This window comes from Branchiostoma belcheri, unplaced genomic scaffold, assembly GCF_001625305.1.
Source record: "Branchiostoma belcheri isolate BF01 breed outbred unplaced genomic scaffold, Haploidv18h27 scaffold61, whole genome shotgun sequence".
Lineage (NCBI taxonomy): Eukaryota > Metazoa > Chordata > Leptocardii > Amphioxiformes > Branchiostomatidae > Branchiostoma > Branchiostoma belcheri.
In genome coordinates this window covers 478,433-487,115 of record NW_017804254.1, presented here as the reverse complement: position 1 = coordinate 487,115, position 8,683 = coordinate 478,433, and the positions used below count along the sequence as shown (strand labels likewise).

Genomic DNA, 8,683 nt, shown 5'->3' with positions numbered 1-8,683 from the left:
GGAGATAGTTGTTGTCGAAAAAAACGTTTATTAAACACCACTCTCCAAGCAGAGGTTTGCGATTTGTCTTATTTTTGGCGTTGTTTTTAGTTTTTTTNTTTTTTTTTATCGGGGTTTCTTTTTTGCACTAGCCAACCCTGTGCAACAAAAGAAGCCCCGATTTAAAAACAAAAAAGCCTAAACACACGTCAAAAATTAGCAGCCCAAACCCAAACCACAGCTTGGAGTAGGAAAACAGGACCGGCAAGGAGGTAACTAGTGACAGCTCTGCCCGAAGTACAAGACCCGTTTGTTCAAAGATAAAACAGAAAGTATTACTTCATTTCCAGTTCACTGGTCGTAACGGAGACAGCTTGATATCTATCTCCATCAGGCAGGGTGTGCCTAGTAGGCTGTGCCAAAGCTATGCCCTGCCCCGCCAAAATCGCGTCGTAGTACATGTTCCAGAGCAGAGTTATCAACCAAGGATTGAAGTGTTCAAGAATTCATTCTTTCCTAGAACTATCGCAGAGGGGCATTATCATTAGATAGCTTTAAACAATGTCTAGAGTTAGATGTTCAAGGGTTAGGTGTAACAAGTCGTTCGGTGTAATGTAGCCAGCTGCATGCCGCCGCGCCGCGTGCCTGCGAAGCTGGTGTGTTACACCGAAGGGCGGTTTACCAGCTATGCAGATACAGATATAGATACACGTGATCATCATGTACAACCAAATACAGCTGGAACGCCACTATCTGTATGAGGAAACTTTGAAAAGCACAATTTCATTTTTGACCCGCGAATGTGAATTTCGCTTAATTGGCATCGTTTCAAGATATATCCAAGGACAAAGCTTCTTGATATATCATAGATCAATCTCAGTAGTGAATACAGTACAGGCGATCCGAGTCAGCAGCAATCCCGCACTGGTAACATTTCCTTCAAATAAAGAATTTTTTTCAAAGTTGTATGAAGTTCTTGATCCTATGCGCCTAATCTAAGGTTTCCAGATGTAACAGGTCTTTTGTCTAAAAGTTCTTCTTCACTGAGGGTACCGTTAAAATATTCATTGAGATATTGTTTACGGCTTCAAAATAAGTTCGGCGCTCCGACTCCTCCCTAATGTCACTTATGATCTCCCCCTGAATTCTGCTCGCCCTTGTCCGGCACCTACGTTCCCATGACAACCGTGGAAAACCTCTGGAATCCACTTTTTGCGGCAGAATTCCGATGGAATCTGTTTGTGAAGGTGCGTATAAAAGGCGGAACATTGCATGACAATGGTCCGGGCGGCTGTGGGGGAGGTTTACCGACCGCTGAAAGGCCCAGGTGTGACCCCGCCACAGCACGCAGTTTGTATTCTGGTCGTGAACTTGGTCTTTTTCTTCTCGCTTCACGCATGCTAACGGCGTTCTCCGCAGACTGCATTTCTGTAGAACACAAATGTACAATAAAGGTCTTCATTCATTTACAGTGTACATGTGTGCTCTTGGTTTACGAGAGTATAATCACCCATATTTCCCGATGTTTTGACAGAAAATACAAACCTACTTACCTATACCACGTGAAGTTTACCTTATAGTATAAGTTATACTTTCATTGGTTCTTCATACTTAACTTGTGTCAAAATACCATGTGTCTGTGACTCTGTGTCCATGCCATTATCGTATTTTTGATTCACCCTACACCTGATACGGTGTTTTTTCTGATTAGGCCACATTGTGCGCTATTTCCTTTTACCTGACGTGGAAAACACTCGATGCGCACGCGGATAAAATGTCACGTCTTACTGATATCAAAATATGATGTTCACTCAAGTCTGTTCCAAACTGAAAGGAGTGGTCCGACTCTTCTTCTTCTTCCCTTTTCGCGCTAACCTCACTAGTTTGAGGGCTCCAGCACGGTGGGGGTAGGGGTTTTTGATGGGGTGGTCGCAAATGTATAATGAAAATGTATATGTAAATGTATATATATGTTGTGGTATATATGTTGTGGTCTGCAGCTCCTCAATGGGCAGGGGCGCCACTCCCTGTCCGCCACCCAAAGCAGGGTGACGGTGAGTACCCGTAACCGATGCATGTATATCAAACGACCACTGATTGGTCAATAAAATTTATGATATTGTATCGGAACAGTGGATTGGTACCTATCGTCATGAACGACTCGCCTCTCATTGGCTGTTACTGGTTCCCATGACGACGACTTTGTTTACCTCCCCGTCAGCTGAGGTCACATGCGTTCGAAAGTCCGTGGAGGAAAGATGGCGAACTTCACGCTCCCAAACTTGACCTTGAAAAACGAGCCGTTTACGCGAAATGAAGGTCTTCAGCACCTATTACTGGTGAGTTTAATACCGTGTGCTGATGACGGACGTTTTGTAAGGTGATTTTACCGGCACAGACATGTAAAAACTGCCTCAATACCCACGGATATTTAGGCCAAAACATCACGATCACATCATATAGTATATACAGAGAGAGTAACCTAAGTTTTACAAAATATCTGTGGTATTAAACGGACTTTGAATGATCGATGGCCAAATTGTTCAAGCAAAACATTGTCAACGACTAAATGTTTGGACTGTATACAAGCAAGAACGTCAGTATACCGATAGAGCAAGTCGCGACTCCCGATTTGACCAACTCAGTTGCTAAACAGAGGTGCAAGAAATAACATATCCACGATCATATATTGATCGCGTCAACAATGTCAGTGAAAAGCCAGAAATGCTGCTTTGTAGGTAGCGTTAACTAAAGCAAGCAACATTAGCTTTCTCGTGTTTCCTGGGAAGGTATCCAATGTTCTGAAAGTTTTATGGTGCCACCACCATGCATTTGTAGTAGTTGATTGATTGATTGATTCAGCTTTATTCATATTGGCATGACATGTTAAAAGTTCAAAAAATATGAATTGAGCCAATATTTGACAACGTTTAAAATACACAGAGTAGATCGAAAAAAACTATTAAAACACAGTTTCCTAGGTTGTGCTTTAAAAAATAGGGATAAACTGTACTGTACCATCATTCTTGTTCTTTCAGGTTGATGGACTACAGATCAACGAAGAAGACTCGCTCTATTTCTCAGATAGTGAGGACGAAGAGCTTTTCATGGAGAACACTGGCCTCAACAGCCACACAACTGTGACAGTCCCCCTGACACAAGAGTGGATGTCTGAGCTGGAATGTAATGTTGATGATGGTTTTGGCCCTTACTTCATCTTGGAGAAATTTCTAGCAAGTCTTCCAGAGTACAAGACTGAGGTAGCTGATGAACTGGACAGGGAACTGGATGTTGAAGGACTTGTTTTGCAATGTGACCCAGGTACAGGTCACAATCGGATGAGTTGCACCTACCAGTGTAGCGAGACAACCGGTGAAACAGTAGCTAAGCACATCAGTGATGCAGATATTCCTGAGATTGGCATCCCAAGTGAAGGGGTTCTGTTGGGCAATATTGAACAGAACACCACGGGTTTCCGCACCAAAGGTGCTGGCTTGTTGCCTTTCAACAAAGTTGACTTGGAGGGATTCATGGGTCAAGAGAAGCCAGTTTTGCGTGATGACCCTGGAACTGAAGCATGGCAGTGCTTGACAAGAAGTCAGGCTGGTTCAATATACTATTCAGAAGAGGAAGACTGGATGTCTGATGGGCTGGGACACTACATTGGTGGTCCTGACGGTGACAACATGGAGGAGAGACTGGCTCACCACATATCCAGTGCACCAAATGGCCAGCAGCCAGACCGCAATAGAGAGGGGGATCCTTCAGAAGTGCCCGACGAACAGTCAGACTGTAGTGCAGAGGAAGCATCCTATTGCTATCTGCTTGAAGTGACTCAACAGTACCCTTTGGACCTGTTTGAGGTGGACCAACAGTCAGGAAGTGGTACTGAGGAGGTGTTCTCTCTCCTGGATCCCTTTGAGGTAACTTTATTTGGCACCATTTTATACTGTCAAGAAAAGTTTGCTTAGTTGAATGCTGAAAGAAAAAAGGAAAAAAAAAGTTTTATTACAATTTACATATGGCAAAGTAGGTGAGAAAGATTAAGAGCACTACTTAGCTGTGGGCATGTTTTCGTCTGTTCTTTGGAAGAGATAGAGTATCCTTTTTTCAATGTAAAATATGCACTCTATTTTTGACTGCTGTGTATCATGCATGTATGCTTCCCTGCATCTATTTTCTGCAGTTTTTTGCAAAGTCACAAGAGGTCTCTATTAGCTACATCCAGGCCGTAGGTTTTACTGTATGTTCATCCTGCCTGTTACACAGGTTCCAATGGTGGCCAAGTGGCAAAACAGTAATCCTGAGCACAAAGCTGTGGTGGTGAAGAGGCTGTCGAGGTACGACCTTTTCTACGGTCCCACACACCGTGCACGTTCCCCAAGCTGCCCTCTGATTGGTGAACGTGGTGACAGCAGGGAACGCAGCCCCATATGCAGTGACACAAGTGAGGTGAGAATATAATGCTGATATAGATAACATGCAGTTGCAAATGAAGATATAGAAAAATGTATGTAGATGATATCGGGTGCATTTTTCTCCATTTGAATTGCTGCATTTCATACTTCTTTTCTAGTGAACTTGAAGATTAACATGTTTGCAGTTACGTATCTGAATAATGTATTGTATGTGAACAGGTGTGTGTACTGGAACACAATGCTTCGCAGTGCCACAAAGGAAAACACAATGGTGTAAGGGCCACCAGAAGAACAGCAATGCAGACTGTCACCTGGAAGACACATTGTAGCATCAGCAACCGTACACCATGCACTGTAAACCTGTTACTTGGCTGCCCCTTCTGGCTTCTTCTCATGGGTTTACCCAGTCTTGTCACAGCAATGATTGATGCCAGACAAAATCTGGGTAAGCTCTTGGAAAAAAGCCCACAGGGGCAGCCACACTGGCAACCTCTGATGGTGCAGAAAACAACTCTTTCATCAGCTAACATACAAGGTGGAAGACCTGTTCTCTGTAATGTCAGAGCTTGCATGGCAACTGGCATCCAGTTGTCGGGGATATACCAGTGGCTGCCCCCATTTCTGTGCACCTACCAGTGTGAGCCCTAATGGAATGTCCCTCTGATGTTTAGGACAACTTGGTGGGCATCACACTGGTTGGTGCACTGCCCCTTTGGAATAGGTGATGCACCTGTTCCCAAAGTGGGCTTGTTTCTTGTGCGGTGTTGGATATCGTGTATCTGTACATGTACACCTTATATATATATATTTTATAGAATTGTTAAGGCTCCTACTGAAAACTCTGAAATTCAAAAGCACTTTGGTATTTCCAACATTTTGAACTCAGTATAGCTCTGGGCAGTTTTATATCGTATACCTTACCTGTCAACATCAAAGTAAAAGTACAATGTCTCTTAAATTTACACTATACCAAATTACTGAGGACTGCAGCTTTCTCTTGTATGTATGTTTCCTGGACACATTTACTGGAGGAGCAGAACTGTGTTGATTGAAGATAAACATTTGAAAATCTGATTGTATAACATAATTTGAAGCCATGGAAGAAGATAAGTTTTTAAGGAATCATGAGTAGTCTGCTCTTAACCAAACCCTAATGTGAATGATTTTGGAGTCAAAGACTTTTTAGAGTGAGTCTGATACATTGTAGTTTATACATGTACAGTTTTTATTGTATTACACCATCATACAAGGTGCGACTTATGTACATACAAAATATTTTGTCCAGGATTATTTTACATATCAGAAACTAATAAAGAGGCCTATATCATTTACAAACAAAATGTTGACTATCACCTGTAGACAATGTTGTGTAAAATTGCACAGACGTAACTTTAAACTTCATTGTCATGCTCTGGAATGTAATAACTTACAGCTACATTTTGTTTTGTTGAACATATGCAAAGATCTCGCTTAGATATGCAAAAAAACAGAAAGTGAATGAAACACATCCAGATGAATTATATTTTTCATGGCAAAAGACAAAATGAGCATGTACACTGGCATCATCAGTTTATTTGCTCAAAATTGAGCAGAATAAAAAGGTTGTGTCATGTCAACTAATTTCATTGCAATACACGTACATGTGTACAATACATTAAAAGTATGTCTACTATGTGTTTCTTAAAGTTGTGCAAGTGTGGTTTATTCAGTGAGACTCCAAGTACTGTATTATCTCTTTACATTCCCCTGCCCCCTAATCTATCATACATACTAGTCCTGATTTATTTACACTTCCATCTTCTTGTTTTCAAAACATGCAGCTGGAACATTTTGAAGAAAATAAAGTCCCTTGCAGTCACCAAAGTCCTAGATACTCTTGTTGACCCAGCTGGCACAGTGGACCACCCTCTCCTTGGCATTATGATGGGAGGTGAACAAGGACTTGAACACTTCACTCCTGTTAGGATCGTTGTAAATACTCGACGCCTTCCCTTTGTGAGCACCGTTCGGTTTGGAGCCTACTCTGGATTTGTCCACTCGGGAAGACGATGCACCATTGGTCAGTTTGGTCAGCTTACTGGGGGGAGGTCCGTCTGCGGAACTGGACGATGCTCCGTTGGTCAGTTTGCTGGACGGTGGTCCATCTGGTGAGGAACTGCCACTGCTGGATGAGGCCTCTGCCGGTGCCTTGGATACAGTCTCTGGGGCAGCTCTCTTCTGTTTTTTGGCTTTCTTGTCGGCTTTGGCCTTCAGCCTACGCTGCTCCATGAGCTCCTTTGCCCTGGGAATGTCGTCATCAGCTGGGTTCAAGGTCACCACGTCCCCTGGACTGAGAAGGGAAAAAATAGGAAAATTAGAGGACTTACTGAAATGGAATGCAGTACATGGAAGAGTACAGCATACTTGAAAGTAGAAGAAAAGAACAATGACAGTTTCTTGCACAATTTTTACCAATTTCACTACTATACATAGTACTATACTTCTCTTTCCTGTCCAAATGCTCTTCTGTTATATCCCATTTTCGCCCTGCCAATACAGGGCGTTGCATCTTTTAACACTGAGGCATATAAAAAGCTACTACACTGTCTGCTACAGTTTTAGGAGTCAGGAATTTTGTAAGGGTACTGACATAAAACTACTAGTACTACTTGAAATGACCGCCTTGGGCCACCATTATGTTGGTACATACCCGAAGGCAGCCCCGCATTTGTGACAAGTCTTGCTCTGGACTTCCTTCAGTGCTCGTTCCGAGAACGCACAGCCACAGCCCCACAGGAAACAGAACTGGTACCGCCCGCTCATCTCCAGACCCACAACTGGGCAGATGTACTTTGCTGCCTGATGGTCGGCATATGCATCACCTGAAAAAAAAAGGAGATACATGTTCAGGCAAGATAGCAGCTGTTGTATTATAGTCTCTTATATTCACAATGTTTCTCTTTAATTTGAAACAAACTTGTTGGGCATAAGAGGTTGTTTGGTGTAATATAGCAAGCTGCTGCCGTGCTGTGGGAAGCTGTTAAACTCCACTGGCAGTGATACCGGCTATACAGATGCAGATACAGACAAGTCAAATAAAAACTCAGCTGCTGCGTGTAAGTTTAATGTGCTCTTGCACATGTAACTTAACCCTTGTCCTATATTGTGTACAAATCCTCTATACCGTTGTCTGCCTTGTTGTCCTTCCGTGCTGGGTTCTCTGTCAGCTGCAGCTCTTTCACATCCTTCAGCCCACGGATGTGCTGAATGTTGGGGTTTCCTGACTTGTCCAGCAGGGCTTCCAGAAGGGCCTCCTTGTTGTAGAGACGACCCATCTCGCAGGCCATGATGGGCGGTCGCAGCGGCTCCTGGCTGAGGGCACAGTGCTGCCATTTGGCCACCATGTCTGCATCCTTGTCTTTCTGTAATGTGGAGAGACTGGATGTTAGAAGGGAAGCAGAAGTGAAAGAAATACATGCCAATTATGTCTCAAGATTTGCCTTAAACAGATGTCAGATATAGTATGACAGATAAACATACTGACAGGTCAATATCATGCAATAACTCTGAAGGCAGACAGTTGAAAGTTATTGAACCAGACATTTTAGCGAGCAGCCCACTAGATGTGACTTTTCAGATGTGAGTTTCACGTTTCATCAAAGTAGATGAAGACTTTTCTAGGGGTGTGTCAGAAGCTAGAACCACTGCAAGACCCTAAACCTGACATACCACATAATATTTTTGTCGTGTGCTTATTGCGTGTGTAGGTTCATGATTATGGCTGCAAGGTTTTTGACGATTTTGCACTGCCTGTGCCAGCATATCAAAAAATTTTGCCAGTTTATTCAACTTGGCACAATCATGTTACACCACAAAAGGAAACTGACTGTCCCTAGAAACCAACTGGCACGAACAAAATGTATGGTTTGCCTCTTTTTGCCTTAGTTGCCCTTGTGTGACATAACTGTGTATTTTCCAACACATTCTGCGCCATCTCATCTGGGGGGAGGGGGGCAACTTCCTTTTCTGAGACGTTTCAAATCAACTTAGACGTCATTTAACTGAAAAACGAACCTGTTCTGGCTTTTTCTTCATCCTGACGAGCTCATCCCTCTTTGGGATTGTTCCTCCGTCACATCCCATGTTGTTTTTGGTTCAAATTCTCGAGGTAATTTAGAAGAAAACTGACTGGAATTTTCCAGACTTTCCTGTCCCAGCTTCTGGTGCAACTAGTCGGGTTGGTCATGTGACCAAAATCATACAGCACCGACTCAATTGATATCAGTACGCTGAATATCAGAATTAAA

General features: G+C 43.0%; 2 protein-coding genes across 2 annotated transcripts; one reads left to right on the top strand and one right to left on the bottom strand.

Moving 5' to 3' along the window:
- The first annotated feature begins 2,206 nt into the window (after positions 1-2,206).
- LOC109482970 lies at positions 2,207-5,625 on the top strand. The gene is made up of 4 exons (XM_019785870.1): positions 2,207-2,318; positions 3,018-3,902; positions 4,249-4,431; positions 4,617-5,625. Exons 1-4 carry the CDS (start codon positions 2,238-2,240, stop codon positions 5,043-5,045), a joined length of 1,578 nt encoding a protein of 525 aa, XP_019641429.1. The 5' UTR covers positions 2,207-2,237; the 3' UTR covers positions 5,046-5,625.
- On the bottom strand, positions 5,615-8,646 carry LOC109482919 (protein RTF2 homolog). Its single transcript, XM_019785809.1, has 4 exons — positions 8,451-8,646; positions 7,561-7,798; positions 7,087-7,258; positions 5,615-6,726 (listed from the first exon to the last, which is right to left on the bottom strand). The coding sequence occupies exons 1-4, from the start codon at positions 8,517-8,519 to the stop codon at positions 6,264-6,266; spliced, it is 942 nt and encodes a 313-aa protein (XP_019641368.1). The 5' UTR covers positions 8,520-8,646; the 3' UTR covers positions 5,615-6,263.
- Positions 8,647-8,683: the final 37 nt, after the last annotated feature.